The sequence below is a fragment of the Cydia strobilella genome, chromosome 27 (assembly GCF_947568885.1).
Source record: "Cydia strobilella chromosome 27, ilCydStro3.1, whole genome shotgun sequence".
In the NCBI taxonomy this organism is placed as follows: Eukaryota; Metazoa; Arthropoda; class Insecta; order Lepidoptera; family Tortricidae; genus Cydia; species Cydia strobilella.
Genome location: NC_086067.1, coordinates 5,037,702 through 5,058,268, shown reverse-complemented (window position 1 = coordinate 5,058,268; position 20,567 = coordinate 5,037,702). Strand labels below are relative to the sequence as shown.

The 20,567-nt window shown below is 33.1% G+C and overlaps 1 protein-coding gene across 5 annotated transcripts in view; it reads right to left on the bottom strand.

Moving 5' to 3' along the window:
- Positions 1 to 6,102: 6,102 nt before the first annotated feature.
- Positions 6,103 to 20,567, bottom strand: part of LOC134753523 (synaptotagmin-7) — a 643,705-nt gene continuing 629,240 nt past the window's right edge. For all 5 annotated transcript variants that reach the window (XM_063689422.1, XM_063689425.1, XM_063689424.1 and 2 more), the window contains 2 exons: positions 10,509 to 10,721; positions 6,103 to 9,689 (listed from right to left, as the gene is read on the bottom strand). In XM_063689422.1, coding sequence (XP_063545492.1) covers positions 9,589 to 9,689; positions 10,509 to 10,721 — 314 coding nt within the window. In that variant the 3' untranslated portion in view covers positions 6,103 to 9,588. The remainder of the gene's footprint in view (positions 9,690 to 10,508; positions 10,722 to 20,567) is intronic.

Sequence of the window (20,567 nt, the reverse complement as noted above, 5' to 3'; positions counted from 1 at the left end):
CAGGAGCTCGCGTTGGCGCACCGGCGCAGACATAACCCCGCCGTTATTATATATATTTAATGTCTGTGTCTCACGGAAGTTTTGTTAATCTTACCTGTAGTAACTGCAACAGATCAAGGATGACGCTTACTCTTAAAGATAGGTAATTGAACGATGCAAAAGGGAAGCCATCACGTATGTGAACATTTCATGAGTGCGAAAGAGTTCGACTACAAATGAAAACCGGACAAGTGCGAGTTGGACTCGCCCACCGAGGGTTCCGTACTTTTTAGCATTTGTTGTTATAGCGGCAACATAAATACATCCTCTGAAAATGTCAACGGTTCACGAGATACAGCCTGGTGAAAGACAGACAGACAGACAGTAGAGTCTAGTAATAGGATCCTGTTTTTACCCATTGGGTACGGAACCCAAAAAATGATTTAAGTAATAAAAGCCTCAAAACACCTTGATCACATAAAAGGCGCTGCTGTTGAAAAGCTTAACCTCGTAAGACCCACCATATAAAGTTTTTCAATTTTTAATTTGAACCTTATGCTATAAGTAAATTGGAACGAATTTCGTTTGTTTTACAACGCAGTGAAACAAAAGAAATGATACTCTATTTGTTTCATCAAAAGGTTCAACTTAGATTGCAATGAATATGTACATTTTAATGTACATTTAGACTCACGAGGTTAAAACACGCAGTCATGTCATCATGGACCGGTTTATTGCAAGTGCGACCGACTTTATCGAAGAACAAGTTTGTTAACATGACATTTAAGGAAGTAAAGAAGGAAATTTCGCAGTTTAATCGTCGATATTCAGGGTAATGAGAACATAAACATTGGCTACTCGCGCATTCATATTGCTTATGCAATATTTGCATGCCATACTATGGCTAATGTAGAGTTGAATAGAAAAAACCGGCCAAGTGCGAGTCGGACTCGCGCACGAAGGGTTCCGTACCATTACGCAAATAACGGCAAAAAAATCACGTTTTTGTATGGTTAACTTAAATATTCATTTTATTCTGTTTTTAGTATTGTTGTTATAGCGGCAACAGAAATACACCATCTGTGAAAATTTCAACTGTCTAACTATCACGGTTCATGAGATACAGCCTGGTGACAGACGGACAGACGGACAGACAGACGGACAGACGGACAGCGGAGTCTTAGTAATAGGGTCCCGTTTTTACCCTTTGGGTACGGAACCCTAAAAACAAATATAATGTAAACAAACCAATTTACCTTAATTTCTTCCAAATCTCGCAATTTTTGTGGATCATGATTTTATCAACAGTTTACTTAAACCTTTTATTTATATCAATTACTAGTTAAAATATATGTTAATTACATATTGTTATTTTATAATAAAAACAACAATCGTAATTTTTTTTAGGTTTTACGTCAAATGCTAAGAAAATCTACATTTATTTGTCTTTTCTATTGAACTCCACTTTACGTGGGCCTATTTAAAGTCGTTGGCTACAGTTTTTTTTTTATTTGGTAATTTTTCAGTTCTCTACACAGAATCACGAACTTCTTCGATCCGAATAGGAGAAAAAAAGTGTCCCAAGGTTTTTATTTCCATATCCGTTACCATTTTTCATGGACTTTGTATGACGGTGATGGAATGGAAGAAACGAAAAATGTGTAGAAATAAAGGGAAAAATTTGTTCTTCTCTAAGGATAGAAAAAGCTCCTGATTCTGAGTAGAATCAACAGAAGAAATCTTAAATTTGAAAAAATGTAATGTACAACTTCAAAATAAAATTATATAATAATAAGATAAAATGATAAGATTTTCTGAAAGAAAACAAAAACCTCAAAATAAAATAAAACTAGGTCTGAGACAGAAACACTATTAACTCAATATTTTATATTTGAATAATCTCAATAAAAACCTAACGATTGTCAACACTTGTTAATGGGTGTATACAATACATCTAATTAAAATTTAAACTAAGACAATTCGTGACAATTTAAAATTTTAGAAAATTACCATCGAAATACGTTTATAATTTTTTTTGTTAACTGCAATACCACAATATTTATAATATCGCATAACAGATAAATTATTTAAAAAAAATGCCCAGCTTATCTGAGATAACTTTGCCCATAATTTTTAAAATGATATTTCAATTAGAAATATTTCTCTGAAGTATGAAATACATAAAATCTTTAAGAGTATACAAAAATTAATAGTAAAATGTAAAATTCAACATGGGCAAAGTTGTACAATATTATTATAAAATTTTGATTCATTTTTACAAGGCGATATTGTTTTTAAATAGGTGGTATTGTAGTTAAACCGATATTTCATTGTTATGCGGATAAATAAAGACATACATATCAGTTTAAACGTAACAATCTATAAACATGTTATTAACTCTCTATAGCTAAACACTGATCTCTTAATATTACAATGATATTATATATTTAAAAAGTTATTATATTTTATTTATATACGATAAATTAATCAACTATATTGTTAAAATCACAATTGTCCTAATAATAACATTTAATATTATAATATTGCACAAAATAGACATCGACTGCGATTATACACACGTTTGAGCCGAATTTATTTGATTTACTTTAATGCGTGTTTTTGCCCATTAGACGATAATCTCACATTTATTAATTAAAGTTAAAAATGATTTTAAAAAATGATGCGAAATTATCATTCGTACAAGGTCAAACAAATTCGAATTAACTATTTAAAGTTTTGGAATAAAATCATTATCGTGCAATATGTTTATATTTGTAAATAAAAATTAGGCAATAAAAAAATAATTCAACTATTTTTTGGCAAATACCTATTGATCATAATTAGTATATTTCTATGTTTAGGGCATTACAAGGTTATGAATTAATTTTAAGAACTCGTATATATGGCATTACGTAAGCTCCAAAATGGCGATCGTTTAAATAAAAGCCTAAATGCATTAAAATCTAAATGCATTTAAGTTTTTATTAGCAATGTCGTCCGGCAGAAGCGTGACTGGTGACATAACGATCACATTAGTCAATCAATTGTGTATCATAACAACAGTAAATCACCAAACACGACCGAATATTCAGTGAGCTAGTGAATGACAATTAAGCAACACCGAATGCATTAAAAAAAGTGTTTGTAAAATAAATTTATTTTTATATAGTGCGCAAAAATATTTATATTCTTTTCTTAGTTTAAAACAACATTTCCAGAAAATATGTTTATTTGAAATGTTTATCAGAAATTAATTTATTGATATGTCCTAAACGTTGTACTAGAAAAGCGTTTTTTCCTTTTTCGTAAAAAGCAATAATTATGACATTAGAAAAATAGGTGGATTACAAACATGATCCAAAATTACATTCAGTATAACCGTGTATATGTTTGTGACTAAAACCTGCAAGTGATGTAAAGATTTTGTTATGATTTTTTTTCCGTTTAATTTTTTTTTGTCTGAACCGTTTCTCTGACCTCTATTTTTCTAATGTCATTTGCTATAAAAGTTTCTTTAAAACCTGTTGATTATGTATTTCAGTTAAAAATAAAGAGGTAGTGTAGTATCTACCTGTGATCGGAAGATTATAATATTTCTTTTAAAATATTACACTTAGCTATGAAAACATTGTAATGAGCCATCAACGGCGTAGTTTGTTTTTCTATTTTATGTACATTTATAGAATAATTCCTCTCATTTTGACCTTTCTTTAATACTTACAATATTTTTAACTTTTTACGCCCCTATGCGATATCGGGTTAAATTTAAGCGTTTTCAATAATTAATGCATTCATTCAGAAAATATTGACGTCTATTGGAATTTAACAGAACTTTAAGGGATGAATTAAAATATACATACGATTTTACTCAACTTTGCCAGTTGTTGTTTGCCAGTTAATGTTTGTGTTACTTTGAAACATAATTTTTGCCCGTTATATAACGGTAACGGTATTTTATAGGTAAGTATAATTATACTTACCTTTAAAAAATAACAGGATTTAATGCCAATTAAAGTACCTAGGTACCTTAAAAAGAGACGACAATATCACTTTTTACTTAGTATTCTTGTCTGATTTTGAAAATACAAAGTTATCAAATAATTATTAATTCTTTCCTTTTAATTAAAAATAAACAGGCAAAGTTGTAAGTGTTTTTGATAATCTTAAATATTTGTGACCGCGGCCGGCAAAACGTCCTACTTTGTCGCTTGCCATAAGTACGAGTACGATCTTTATGCGAACAACCTAAAAAAGTGCGTCCTTATTATGGCAAGCGACAAAGTGGGACGTTTTGCCGGCCGCCGCGGTCACATTTTACGATTATTATTGTTGGTAAACGCTTAACGCCCTTCTGGATATTCCGAAATAAAACGATGATGACTAGCTAAGCATTCAGCATCACATTAAATTAACACTATAAATACATAGCAAAAATAATTAAAAAGCCTTCCAGGAGAAATTTTGACAGCTACGCGAAAATACGACGGTAAAAAATATATAGTTTTAGCTAGTTACATTTTTATAAATCTGAATCCGATCTTAAAAAACAACGTTTTATTAAATTAAGTTTTATACTTACTAACTTCGGGTTTTTACTAAACTTTCTCTTTAGTGTCACTATTTGTACCCGCTTTGAGAAGGTATGTTGCGTTTTTCTTATTTGCTCTCCGAGAAAAAAAAAACATTTACAGAAGACCCGACAATTATTCTTTAAAATTGAACAAAAAAATACCGTCCATATCTTTTAAAATATTACATTTTTTCTTCAGTTTTTTTTGGCCGATACTTTTGTATTAACTTTAGGTTTCCAAGGAAATCAAAATACCAGGCCAGATTTTAAGTAAGCTTTCCTTTTTACACACTTTCTTCCTAAGAGAACAAGTAATAATTTTTAACTGTTTTAAAAGCTAGTCCTAAGTAAATTGATTTCACAAATACTCGATTTCTTTGCGACATGAGATGCGTATCAAACAAGCGTCAAATTAGTCCGAACCAGTTGACGACTGATGCAACACATCCAGTAGTAAAAACAATAAAAACGACACTTTATAACCTACAAAACGAGTAAATATTACGTAATTGCTTGATTAAATCCTTCAATGCGTCAAGTATAGATGGAATCAATTTCTTATATTCTAGACTATTTTTATTTTACCTTAAAAGACATTCTACTGAATTTATTCTATTCTGATTGGCATTAGGTTCTAAAATCGGATTTCGAAGCTCAGTAGGACTTAATAAAAAAATAGTCTAAACATACTGTTTTCAATTGCAACTAATGTTGGTATGTATAAACATTCAACTGACTATATCTATGACAACAAACTACAGTTGCGGCACACAATCCTGAGTTTTAAGTTGTTTTTGCATATACTTTTTTAAGGAATCGCTTATGTATACATACCATAAAACAGATACAATGTTTTTTAACTTGCTTATTTTTCACAAGTGACATCTTTTGATCACATTATTAAGGCAGTATATAAGAATATGGTGTAATATAATTATATATAAATACAGAGCAACCCAACATGAATAAAAATAGTGTACACTAATTAAATAATTTACTGTATAATTACAATACATTACAGTAATCATTGCCAGACTTTAATTGAATTCGACAAGCCATTTCTGTTTTAGACAAAGCAATTTTTTATTGAGTCGATATCTAATAAAGGTAGATAAACGATACATTATAGCAATTTTGCAATAAATATAATAATTAATAATGTATTAACAAGTTACTATTGTTAGAGTTCCTTTTTTGAGCGCCTGACAAAAATATTAAGGCAAAATATCCGCAGAGACATATTTATAATTCTCAGGACTGTGTATCATCATCTGATAATCGGGTACAACTATTCTACGTTTTCTATAAAATCCTTTATATAAATGTATACAATATTTTGAATTTTGATGATTTTTTCCATTACCTCAACATCGATGAACTACGGAATGTATATATAAGCTTTAACATGTAACAACAAGCACTTTAATTCTATCTTTTACATACATATTCTTTAACATAACTTCATGTTTCATTTTCATATTTCAATTAAATTAAAAATGTCATCCGATTTCTACGGATTACCTATACACGATTATCCGCCATTTTTAATACAAAAAATAATCAATTCACATTGACCATTTATTTTTTTATTTCTGTCCACTTTGCCATTTATCATTACTTTTACACTCACCTAAAATTGACCAACCATGACACGTTCATCCTATTTGTTACAATTCTATTAATTAATTTAGAATTTCAGTTATCAAAACATAATTTTAGTTGATAAAATTATTATTCACCGATAACAAAACGGTCATAATGAAATGCTATGTCAAACGAATAACGAGCACTCATTTAATTTATTTCTAGAAGACATACAAGGTATACCCTGATTTTGTCTTGTTTTTCTTCGACTATAGTTCGTTTTTTTTTTTGCATTAGAATGAAGATAAGCGATCTTGACGTCTTTTTATTAAAAATCACTTTTGAAAAATAAGTCGCAGCAAATATATTACAATAATAAATCATATACGATCTTTTATATTCTTTTGCTTTCATAAGTAATATAAACTATTTTTTTAAAGGGTTTTTCAATAAAAAGACACGTCAAGATTGTTTACCTTTTTTTGAATGCTAAAAAACGATTATTACTATTATTTTCACCCAACAATAACAACCAATTCTAAAATATGGCAATTTTTTTTATTTTCGGTAATGCTTTGGCAGTATCTAAATACAATCTTTTAATTTTTTTCATTAAATTTTGCCAGTAATATTGACTTTTAAAACTTTTCGTCCCTTGAAACATTTCTCTGAAATTTTTGGGCAATGTTAAAATTAGATCAGGCTAAATAAAATAATATTGTAACATAAATTGTATTCATTCGCGCAAATATAAAATAAAAACTACTTTTTTCTTTGTGCGATGCGAACTCGACATTTTCCATATATTTTCTACATTTTAACAATTATTTTATACCTCTAACAATTTATTCAAATCTTAACATTGATTCAACTTTTAAGCTTAATGAAATTTTCATACAAACATTTTGTATGAAAAGAAATACTCGAGCTGAGTTAAAACTAATTCTAAGTTACTTTAAAGATTACTGTGCGATAAAATTTAAATTAAATAAAGTTTTTTTAAAACATTGACAGATACAAACTTTAGTGTTACCATAATCATTCGCTTTTGTTTTCTACATTTTCAGTATTAGTCCTATTCCATACTTTTTCATTAAAACTTCTAAATGAACGACGAATACCGAAAATACAAAATATCAATGCGACAAAACGATGAAGACATATTTTTCAAAGAAAAAAGTCGTGCACAGCGTCAAGTGAGATAGATTTCAGAACGGGTTTTACCGTTAAACCTTTAACCGCTCAGTCTTATGACGTTTTATTTTCATTGCCGACAAGATCCCTGAACTAAAATAAATCATCTATTAAAAAAATCATGATTCTATCATATTTCTCTAAACACACGACCTATTGTAATATTTTTAACTTTGCCCTACGTACGTTACCTCTATGGGCAAAGTCGTCGTATTTTTCCTCTACGTTGATAAATCAGTTACCTATATTTTTTAAAACGTTCAAGCAATATTAGATGGACAAAACGTAACTGATTCCTTAATATTTGTCTACGATAATATTAATTTAATATTTTTTGAAATATTAAGTGTTAGGATAACCTTTTTAAACATCTAACTCGTCTGTAAAGTAATAGCTATTAATAACTAACAATGACAGGATGAATGACTTACTTTTTAAATACAAGTTACTGCATTTAATACAATCACTTTGTGTGTTGACACTCACACTTACTACGAATGACTTAACATGCACTTCTTTACTTAGATTCAGATTCAATACACGCGTATTATCTTGACGTAACCCTTGAAAGAATTTTTACGACTTATCGGGTTTGAGTACAATTTTAACATAACTGTCATCTCTGTCTCTAAGATTTAGGAATTAAGACAATTGATCATACGGGCTGAGAATTAACCTTTTATAGGGCACACTTATATACTCGTATTAGGTAAACGGCATAAATTACCACCCTATAACATCATCTTTTCGTATTTTTTCTTATTCAGCATTTTTAGGACTTTAAAGAGGATGATTTAATGATGAGGCTTGATTCGTGTATTTTGTCATTCAACATAAAAGCTTTCATGCAGTCATCAGACTGATGTAGATTTAAGACTTAAAACTCAGTCACACGGGCCGAAATATACCTGAGAGTTTCTTTAAAAAAATGCCACTCATTACATTTGTATTTTTTTTCTTAAATTTTGTATTATTTATACTCAGAATCACGAGCTCTTTCGATCCTAATGGGATAAAAAATGTCCCAAGGTTTTTTCCTATTGTGTTACCATTTCCCCATATACTTTGTATGGCGGTAACAAAAAGGAAAGTTTAAATTATGTATGAAATTTTTGGGACACTTTTTCTCCTATAAGGATGAAAAGGGCTCGTGATTCCGACTAGAAATAACACAAAAGTGGCAAAAAAAGGTCACAAAAATGGCAAAAAAACGCTCACCTAGTAGCTTTCATACAGTCATCAGTGTCATCACACTAAATTAAGCCCGGTTTCCACCGCGAACGAGAAATGAGCAAGAAATGGCTAAGCTGAGCGGACCTAGTTTTTAGGGTTCCGTACCCAAAGGGTAAAAACGGGACCCTATTACTAAGACTCCGCTGTCTGTCTGTCCGTCTGTCACAAGGCTGTATCTCGTGATCTGTGATAGCTAGACTGCTGAAATCACAGATGATGTATTTCGGTTGCCGCTATAACAACAAATACTAAAAACAGAATAATATAGAGATTTAAGTGGGTCTCCCATACAACAAACGTGATTTTTGACCGAAGTTAAGCAACGTCGGGCGGGGTCAGTACTTGGACGGGTGGCCGTTTTTATAGTTAATGGTATGGAACCCTTCGTGTGTGATTCCGACTCGCACTTGGCCGGTTTTTTTTATAAAGTAGGTTTGCGTTTCCACCAACAAAGAGTTTGGTTGTTTGATTCCCACCGCAAAAGAGAAATGAAAAAGAGGAACGAGCGGAGCCGGCTGAGCGGAATATGAGAAATAGAAAATGAAAATCGATAGTCCTTTTCGAACTAGTCGGCCGGACCTTGACGCAGCGGACCTATTTTAACTCGTGTGACTAGCGAGTCCCTCACCTCTTTCTCTGTAGAAACGCTCCTATATAAATGTACCATTGCGAGTTGAACGAGCTCCGAAATGACACCGCTCCGCTCTCAAGAACTGAGCGAGTTCATTTCAACTATTTTTGCTCGCTTTGTCATTTCCGCTCTTTCTTGGTTGAAATACAAGTACGTAGTTTACTCTTGCGAGTTAAACTAAGTCATTAATGAGTCCGCTCCGCTCGCGGTGGAAACCGGGCTTTAGACTTAAAACTGAAAGTCATATCACCCGAGACAGTAGCTTTCATCAGACATGTAGATTTGAGACATGCTTATTATCCGAAAAGCTTTCATCCTGCAAGGTTCAAGACTAAAGCTAAATACGCGTGTATTGCAATAGTTCAGGAGTCCTGCCGACGACTGTTACATTAACAACTTATTCCGGCTTCAGGCGGTGCCACTGCACGATGGTCTGCCGAGGTTTAGTGATCATGTCCTGCCAGTGCTTGGTTTCTGTGGCGCCGGAGCCGTTTTTACCTGGAAGAAATAAATTTTATGAGGGAAGGAAGCTAGAGTTATTATTTATCGTATGGCATATGTACATGTCACTGGATTACATATTATAAAAGGGGAAAAAAGGTAGAAAAGAAGCTAGAGTAATAAAGTTTAATGAGGTAAGAAACTAACAGGAGTCAGAGGAGACAGCAATGCACATCTGGATCACGAATGTCAAAAAGGAGTACCTACTTAGGGCGGCAAACATTGGAACCTTATGGGGTACCTACAGCACATTACAGCCCAAAGAATACGAAAATTTCTATATTCAACGGGCATAGATTACTGCTGGTGGCCGATGTGGTGCTTAAAAAGGCCCATAAATCAATAATAATAAATAGAGTAATTTTCACAGAAATATATCAAGACTCAAAAGTAATTTTTTAAAGTTTCTTGTACAACATTTTGATTTAATGCTGGTTAAGGCAAAGTTATGTACTAAACGCAAATTAAGGGTACGTATTTTTGCCAACCCTTATTTTCAATGAACTGCAAATACGTACCCTTAATTTGCCTTTAGTACATAACTTCGCCTTAACCAGCATTAAATCAAAATGTTGTACAAGAAACTTTGATGCGGGGTTTGACGAGATGATAAAGAAGAATAAGGTATTGAACATACCGGCCAAAAGCATCCGTCCAATGAGCTCATTGCACCCAATATTATCGAAGTCCATGACCTGGACATCGAGCGAGCATTCACGGATCTTCTCCCACGGCACGTTGAAGAAAGCGTCATTGAAGACAGGGTGTGTGTGTATTTAAAGATATAGACGATGATGATAAAGATATTGAACATACCGGCCAAAAGTATCCGCCCGATGAGCTCATTCCTCCCAATATTATCGAAGTCCATGACCTGGACATCGAGCGAGCATTCACGGATCTTCTCCCACGGCACGTTGAAGGAAAAGGCGTCATTAAAAACGGGGTTAAGCGTGCATTTGAAAATGGCCGTCTTGCGTTTCTCGATGCGCTTGTCGCCGAACTGGAGCCACACTTTCACGTACGGATCTGAAATTTTACAAATTATATTGTTAAACAAACTGAACTTGTAAGTAATAATAAGTAAGTAATAAGTGACCATGTATCAGAATCTGGTAAGGGCATTATAAATAAATATTTATGTGTTTATTACATAGTAATTAGACGGCAGTTTTTGTCCTTCCATTACGTTACCGTTCATACAAAGTCCGTAAAAATGGTAACGGAATGGAATTTAAAATGGTGGGAAACTGTTTTACTCCTATTAGGATCGAAAGAGCTCTTGATTCTGAAAAGAAATAACATAATGTCAAAAAAGGTACAACTAAGGTAACCGCAGCTATCAATGACCCACCGAAAATCTGCAGGTATTGCCGACCTATTTAAGTAATTAGATATTTTTTCGTTGTCTGAACTAATTCAGAGGTAGGTAGGTAAACTTCCACAAGCGTTTGTTCCTTGAGTATCGGGTACCTAAGACGTTAGTTTGAGTGGTATTCCGAAAAAAAGACAAAATACGCCAATTAATCCGCGGGTGGCGTGGATGCTGGTCTTGTCATACTGGAGCTTGTACTTACCTTCAAGTAAGTACGTGACTTTTCTGCTTAAGACATTTATTTTAATATATGACTCCTGTACTTCACCTTTTATTACTAAATGTATTCTTTTTACTGTAAATTCTTGATTTTGTATCACAATTTATTAAAAAAACCCATTTACAACCATAAAACATTAAATTAAAATTGGTCGGTGATAGTTTCATTATTTTAGTTGTCGCAGCTATCAACGACCCGTAGGTCGGTAATGACCATAACGTAAGGTTTAGATTTTCTTCGTTTTATATTATTATATCATAACAAGACAATTATTTTAATGGGCCCTTTTAAATCCAAATAATTGTTCGTTTTAAAAATCTATTAACGACATACACGTTGTTATCTAGTTTTCTTCTATTAACGTTGTAAAATTACGCAGTTATGTTATTTTAGAGGACTGATGTCGTGTAGCAACAAGATTCATTATTAACTTTTTATTACTTAAAATTGCGTGTATGTGCTTATATTTTTTTAAATCACATAATTACAACGTGTTTTTTAGTCACAAGGTCAATTAAATAAAAAATATTAAAAAAAATTATGAGTCGGTAATACATTTTATGTTCGTACTTACATATTTTAACACCGACTCATAGGAATCGGTCATAGCAACCATAAGAAGGTATTACCGATCGTAGATAATATAATGTTAATTGTTCATAGTTACTTTTGTGTTAGGTACCCACTATTATTATAAATACACGCGTCTACTATGGAAAGTAGGCAACGATAATATATAAGTATGTATCTTATATAGATAAATACATCTATGTACACAAGTATGTATTTATTTATATAACTCACAATAAAATATTCGTCATATCAAAGATAGATATAACTCCGTAGTAGATGGATACAGTATAAGGAAAAAACGTGCGTGCGATATTTAGTTATATTTGTTGATTATTTCTTAAAAGTAAAACATTTAGCAAATAAGTACTTTTTTTTGTTTTAATAAAAAACAGAATATAAACATGTAAGCAAATATTTGCATTTTTATTTTGTTTCACCACACCAGCCTAGGTATTATACGTCTCACTGGTTGGGCTCATACCTTCTCTTATAATCGATGGATCGGTAATAGCTGCTTAAAAATCGTTAATACCCTCACAGCCATTATTATGGGTCGGTAATAGTAACAATCGACTCATTAAGTTTAAAAATTATTTTTTATATCATAATCCTAAATTTAAGAGCCAACAGGAGCCGAGACCAAACTCAATTTTGAGATTTGAAAGAGAATATCGTCGTCGCGCTGACGGGGGCGGTACCGCGTACCGAGGGACTATCCCAGTGTGTGTGGTGCACGCACACCGACGCGCACGTTATTTGCGCTCCTCGCCGGCCTCACGCCGCTCGCGTTTTTAGTAACTAAATTCAATATCCTTCTACAACCTGCAATCGAATTAACATTTCGAGTTACAGAATAGTAAAAAAACATAACATAACATGGACATACAAGAAAACATTGTTGTATAAAAACATACAAGATAACGGCTGTTAAATTAATCCAATTAAATATTTTTAAATATGATAAACAAAAATATTAAATTATAGTCGTGAGTATTTTAAAAGTAAAACTCCCTTATACCTTGATTTTAAACAAAGTATTTTACTTATAACTTATTTGGTTCGTATGAATTAGTGACATACCTAATTAAAAAAGAAAGCTATAACTCCCGCGGGAACAATATAGGCCTTTTCCCTTCAGTACACCTGCATGAAATAAGATCTTTTCGAGCAAGCGTCTTGAAAAACAAATTTGCCGCTCTCCGGCTCCGTTGAATAGAAAAAAAGAAAAGCCTCAGGTTAGATAAAATTATCATAATAAAGAAACATGTGACAAGTGATATTTCTTACTTTGATGTAATTATACAGTTTTATTGATGGTCCGTTTTGAAGAAGAAATTGAAGAGCTCCTAATTCTGATCGGAATAAATATGAAACCCAATAAATAAATAAATAATAATAAATATTAAATCAATATTATAGGACATTCTTACACAGATTGACTAAGTCCCACGGTAAGCCCAAGGAGGCTTGTGTTATGGGTACTCAGACAACGATATACATAATATATAAATACTTAAATACAAATAGAAAACACCCATGACTCAGGAACAAATATCTGTGCTCATCATATCATATCATCGAACCCAGGACCATCGGCTTCACAGGCAGGGTCACTACCTCCTAGGCCAGACGACCGGTCGTCGCCCAATATTTTGGGACAATAGTCTAGTCTACAAAAGGTTCAAGGTGGTGAAAAAAATAGTGTAAGCTGTTCGCATAAAAAAACCGCAAATCGATGTACAGGTTAGCCGTTTGGTACACGTATATACTAGTCAAAACAAAAATTTTGACCCGCAGTTCCTAAAAAAAATTCCCTTAGGAGGGGAGTGCTGAAACCTTTTTTTGTATAAAAAAAAACTTTTTTTTTAAACCTATCGTATACTTCTCATCTATCATACGAAAGGGCTTTTTGAAGCGATTCTGAAAATATACCACATCATTGCATTTTAGCCATTTTTAGGGTTCCGTAGCCAAATGGCAAAAAACGGAACCCTTATGGATTCGTCATGTCTGTCTGTCTGTCGTCCGTCCGTATGTCACAGCCACTTCTTTCCGAAACTATAAGAACTGTTGAAACTTGGTAAGTAGATGTATTCTGTGACCGCATTAAGATTTTCACTCAAAAATAGGAAAAAAAAAATTTTAGGGGTTTGTGGTGTAGGCCACAGCCGAAGATCACCCTGTACAACTAATACCTATCTCCCATCTGATTTGATACGTCACACTCCCATATGTAGCATTCAGGCGCTAATGAACACAAACAAAGGAAATCTATTTTAACTCGATTATTACGCAACAATTAACCAGAACAAAGAAACATGTGTACGTTTCGCTAGTATATAAGGCCAACATTTTCAATAAAGATTCATTCTATACTCAACTCTAGTGTTGTCATTATACCCCTGGACGTCCCACACTTCATGGCGACCGTGACAGCGGGGCTGCTCGAGGCAGCCCCAGCTTAGACGCTGCCCGGCTGCCCAACCACCGTGCCAGCCGTGCCAACCAGCCAGTCAGCCAGCCAGCCAAACAGAAAAGAAGAGGTCATCATCGCTCAGAACGGAGCCGCCAACGACGCCAGCGCGAAACAAGCGGACAGCAACACAATCACAACATATACAACCACAGCGGTGCTGATAATAATATGCGCCATTCTTATGTATGCCATATGGAAAAAATACATAAATGTCTCACAAGAAAAATTGAGCGACAAGCGGTATCAACGATGATGCGCAACACCGACAAGGCAGAGCAGAGCGTCTAGCACCCGCCTCACCTGCACCAGCCCTTCTCCACTAACCCCACCGCCAGTGCGCAACAGCAACTACAGGTACAAATTCAACACAACTGCGTTAATTTGATAATTTGCGAAATTTTTTTTTATTAAGGTGTAAAGACTGTTGTAAAATCTCAGTTTCACAATACATGTGAACATTATATGTAAATAACGTACAGACAATTATGACTGACATTCAAAAATTACATGACAAATTAAAATCCTTATAAGAGGACATCAGAAAATTAGGGCCCGAACGCCGGAAAGAGGCTAATGGTCAGAATAAAACCCCCACAAGTTAAAGAATTATATAGTCAGTACGAACAATACATAGAAAAATATAGCAAAAAATAGAGTAAATCCAGTCATACTTCACAAAAATCGAAAAAGTCATATTAAAATCATAAACACATACGAACAAGACAAAATGACGTCTAATGACAGTTTTAACCTAAAAACGGCGGCAGCACTGCTGCCACCCATGGACGGTTCAGAGGCCGTTACTAAACAGCTTATAGACGCCATAGAATTGTATTCTACACTAATCAAGGAATCAGACGCAAAAATGTTAATAAACTTCGTGACTAAAACTCGTCTAACTCAAAGTGCAAAACTTACCATATCAGATAAGCATACCAGTGTAACCAATTTAATTGATGAAATGAAGCTCCGACTATTACCAACGAAATCAGCAACCGCGATACAAACAAAACTATTAACTACAAAACAAGGGAATAGGACAATCGAGCGATATGGCCAAGAGTTAGAGGAATTATTCGTAAACCTCACAGTAATACAGGCAAATGGGAAGCCAGAGGCCTATAAAATCTTGCAACCTCTAAATGAAAAAATGGCGATAAATAAATTCGCAGAGGGTCTGCGCAATGACAAACTAAGTACCATTGTAGCATCGCGAGGATATTCCTCGCTAAAGGATGCCATACAGGGTGCAAAGGAAAAAAAAGTTTTTTTAACCAAAAAATAGGAAGCTAAATCAGATAATTATCGCAGTCAAACGATTAGCCTAATCACCTAAAAGTTTTTGTGACTCTTATATGCTTTTAATTCTACTACGGGGAGTACGGGGTAGTACACCAAGATACAAACCATAAACGGAACCTTTGAAACTAAAACCATTAGAGCGAGCTCTCAATTGAAAAGGTCCTAAGCCACACGGAAAGTTATTTTATTCCGATGTGTGAAATCACAGATTATATAATACTATACTGTGAAATTAACAAGTCTACATATTATTATGTAACAGCGCGCTATAAAAAAATAATTATTTTGTATCCAAAATAAAATATATTGAATATAATAATAAGGTCGGCCGACCACATGCTGAATACACATGCGCTAAAATACGCTGTGTAAGTACTATATATGTACTCATTTAAAAGACAAGTAACGCGAATCACAAAGAAGCTTACTTACCTACAGCTCGATAGTGTACGGAACGAGCATTAATTCCCACGCGAGGGTGTTAGATACATATATGCAGGCACTAAATGCTTGATACATCATGATACGGTCGAGTTACCATTCATGAAAGTCCTTGAACACGTAAGAAAGTGTTAAAAGAAGTTAAAATAATTCATGGTATAAAATAATGTATACACAATAAAGAAATAAATAACAATATACCGTGTATACAAATGAGAGAATTAATGAACAGGTTGAATTTTTTTTTTTTGTACGAAGGATAGAGACAGAGAACAATTACGCGTATATTCAATGACAATGACACTGACAGAAGATAATTTAGATTAGGAATTATTCTTTTATTTGTCATCCAGTAAGTTTATATTTTTATAAATTACCAAATTTTTCTAGAAAAAAAAAATACATTTTATTCACCAATTATGGATAACTTAACAATGTAACTTAGTAACCATAATACTAAATACTTGCTTAATATGTTGTATTTATAACAGTAAACAAAACAGATATAATATGAACTGTTAAGATACCAATAAACACATGTTGGTGCAACAATGCATTCCATAGCCATATAAGGAACAGGTAGCATAAGCAAATTGTAAACACAGATAATACTTAGACTATTTTTGCTTCTTATTATATTCCAACATAGAATTATAAGAAACCATATATAACCCATAGAATTAAATAAAATAGAATTACTAAAACAAAAAAAAATACTAATTACCATTTTATTATATTCCAAAATAGAATTTTAAGAAACCATATGTACACCATAGCCATAAGTAAAATAAGATTATTTAAGCCAAAAAATATTATTATGTTATTAACTATTTTTTGTCTCAAAAAAACGGGGAAGCTGTGGTGTAGGCCACAGCCGAAGATCACCCTGTACAACTAATACCTATCTCCCATCTGATTTGATACGTCACACTCCCATATGTAGCATTCAGGCGCTAATGAACACAAACAAAGGAAATCTATTTTAACTCGATTATTACGCAACAATTAACCAGAACAAAGAAACATGTGTACGTTTCGCTAGTATATAAGGCCAACATTTTCAATAAAGATTCATTCTATACTCAACTCTAGTGTTGTCATTATACCCCTGGACGTCCCACACTTCAGGTTCCCCATACTTAGAACTGAAACCCAAAAAATTTTTTTTTTCATCAAACCCATACGTGTGTGGTATCTATGGATAGGTCTTCAAAAATGATATTGAGGTTTCTCATATATTTTTTTTCTAAACTGAATAGTTTGCGCGAGACCGAGAGACACTTCTAAAGTGGTAAAATGTGTAACCCCCCCTCTAACTTCTAAAATAAGAGAATGATAAAACTGAAAAAATATATGATGTACATTACCTTGCCAACTTTTACCGAGAACTGGTTTGAACGAGATCTAGTTAGTAGTTTTTTTTTAATACGTTATAAATCGTAAACCGCAATTTACCTTTCACTCACGTTTCACATAAAAATACATTGTTTAAATTGTGTAATGTACGGAACCCTCGGCGCCCGATTCCGATTCGCACTTGGCCGGTTTTTTCTTAAATTGAAAGAAAAAGAATTTTCAAAACATACCAAGTTTGGGCTCCTCCAGATACGATATGGCTGATTTTTTTTGTACAAATGATACGTGATATCCTCATATGTAACCCCAAAAAAGCAATAAAATATTTATTTAGTTTTTTTTTTTCAATACAAAGTGACACAGTTCTACTTAACCCTTTAACTTGACCCCAAACTTGGTGTGTTTTGAAAATTCTATTTGTTTTAATTTACAAAAAAATGGCTAAAATGTAATGATGTGGTATAATTTTAGAATCGCCTCAAAAAGCCCTTTCGTATGATACCACACACGATAGGTTTTTGGAAAAATATATGTTTTTTTTTTCATACAAAAAAAATGTTTCAGCATACCCCTCCTAAGGGATTTTTTTTAGAAACTGCGGGTCAAAAATTTTGTTTTGACCTCTTAGTATGCGTGTGCCAAACGGCTAACCTGTACATCGATTTGCGGTTTTTCTTTGAAATTGGGCTTGTACGGCTGCCACTAATAGAGATACTAACTCCTAAAAATACGTATGATACCTCATTGGATTCAGAATGATGTCTAGAAAAATGTATTCGAAGCGTTTATTCCCACATAAAAAAAGTTCAAAGCTATTAACAAAAAACGGCCAAGTGCGAGTCGGTTCCGTACCATTATACGCAAAAAACGGCAAAAAATCCCGTTTGTTGTTTGGGAGCCCCACTTAAAAAAATATTTTATTCTGTTTTTAGTATTTGTTGTTATAGCGGCAACAGAAATACATCATCCGTAAATATTGCAACTTTTTAGCTATCACGGTTCACGAGATACAGCCTGGTGACAGACGGACAGGCAGATTGACAGACAGACAGACAGATATTATTTTAAAGGTATTAAATATTCTTTTAAAAATTAGGAAATAATATGGTGTATTTAAAACATATCATGGAATATACTACGGTTATAAATTGATATTATGTAAAGTAATCTTTTCAACAAGTTAGGCAATTATTAAGTAACCACATTTTTTTCGAACTTTCGTCTTTGTTGTAAATTAAAAAAAAAAGAAAATAATTGGCGTAAAAAGTATTTCGCCTCGTGGAGCCCCTTTCATGAGATCACGTCACAAAAGTTTTAATAAAATTAATACTTTGTTTAAAATAAATTTTTGAATAATAGTGAAAATTGTAAAATATAAAGCAATATAATAATACGTATATACATAGAACTGATACTTTTCTAAATAAAGAATGAATAAACTAAATTGTGTAATTAATTTTTAGTGCAAATCACCACAATTTGCTTCTAAAGAGCAAATCTGTGACCAAAAATTATATATATTTTTAATTTTTCGTTCGTATATTCAGATTTGTGTATGAAAATGTGAAACTATTATTTCTAAAATAAATTATTCGTCCCTAATTTACACAAAATTTATACCAAATTTGATCTCATATCAAGAGATAGGTAGAAATAGAGGCAAACTGGACCGCAGAAGCCGACTTTTTCCCTCCCTTTTTGGGGGGTAGCCAGGACTTAATCTCGTAGCTAGTGCGTCAGCTCAGCTTTGTATGAACCAAGGAATAATAAATAGTGTTAAACGATATCCCCTGAGGCCAAAGTGCATACTCACTTTACTTACTTCGCCTACTAAGAGGCAAATCGCGACTTTGTTATGGTTTATCGATAACTTATCACATCACTAGATTATCGACTTTCAATGTCGACTATTGCCCATCACTTTTCTGTCCGTGTACGTATTTAGAAACTTAACCCCGCCCCTAAAATTAGTGCGATAAGGACAACTGCAGCTTAGGCGAAAAATCCTGCGTAAAAATCTCAAAAATCGAGGTTTCGTACTCGACTGTTTCCTCCTCCAAAACTTAAGCAATCGTAACCAAATTTGGAAATCTAAATGATTATGAAATTGTCTGTGTCGGACTGTTTTGATTTTTTGGCTAATTGATACCAGTTTTGAATACCACGCCTCTCATTGCGGCATAGTCAGTGAGGCCATTTTTGGCCATGTTTGAAGGGCTCTAGCGCCTTAAAAAACAAAAATATCAAAAAAAGCAAAACACACCGACACAGATATTGACAATATTAATCTGTGTTGAAAAAATCATTCCTCTAGCTTCAAAAACCAGGGAGGAAACAGTCGAGTACGTTTGTATGGAGAAATGACCACTCCTGTTGGCTCTTAAGTATAGGCAACTTAGTAATTACGTTTTATAAACATAATATTAGCATATAAAAATGGAAAAGTATATTTGAGGGCATCCTGTATGCTTAAAAACTATGGTCGATTCCAAAATTGCCTTAAGGGAGTCGTTAATACCTGCAGTTACCTTAAATAAAATAGTACAGGTACTACGAAAATGGATTCCCATAATTAGATAAGATAAATACACTCATGCGATTTTTAAATAGCCTACATTTATATTGATTTAAACTAACACAATTTTCATTCATAATTTTAATCTAACTAGCAAGAAGATTTTGATAAAATTCCTCGACAGTCTGCCTGTGGCCACGACCGTAACGTCACGTTCGAAACGTCAGGCCATAAATAAACGTAAGTTTTTTACGCGATTAAGTCCCATGTTAGTTCAAAATTATGAGCCTAGATTTAGTCAGTGCAAAAATAGCTTTTAAATACTCCGTTAACCTAAAAATCAGGAGCCAGACACAAAAAAAAATAAGAATAGAACGAAACCCTTCGGAACCCTAAAAAGGGGTGTCATTAATGTAATCATTCAACGCAGACGGCGCCCGACGAAGCATTATACCAACTTTTTCCAGACAAATTTACTCAATTATTCATTGAGAATACAAACTTCAACAAAATCCGTCTCATCCATTAATTTCAAACAATGATAGCTCTGAATTGAAAATATTTTTCAATGAAAAGAGAAAACATTCATGTCAAATTTCATGTTATTTAAATGTCTT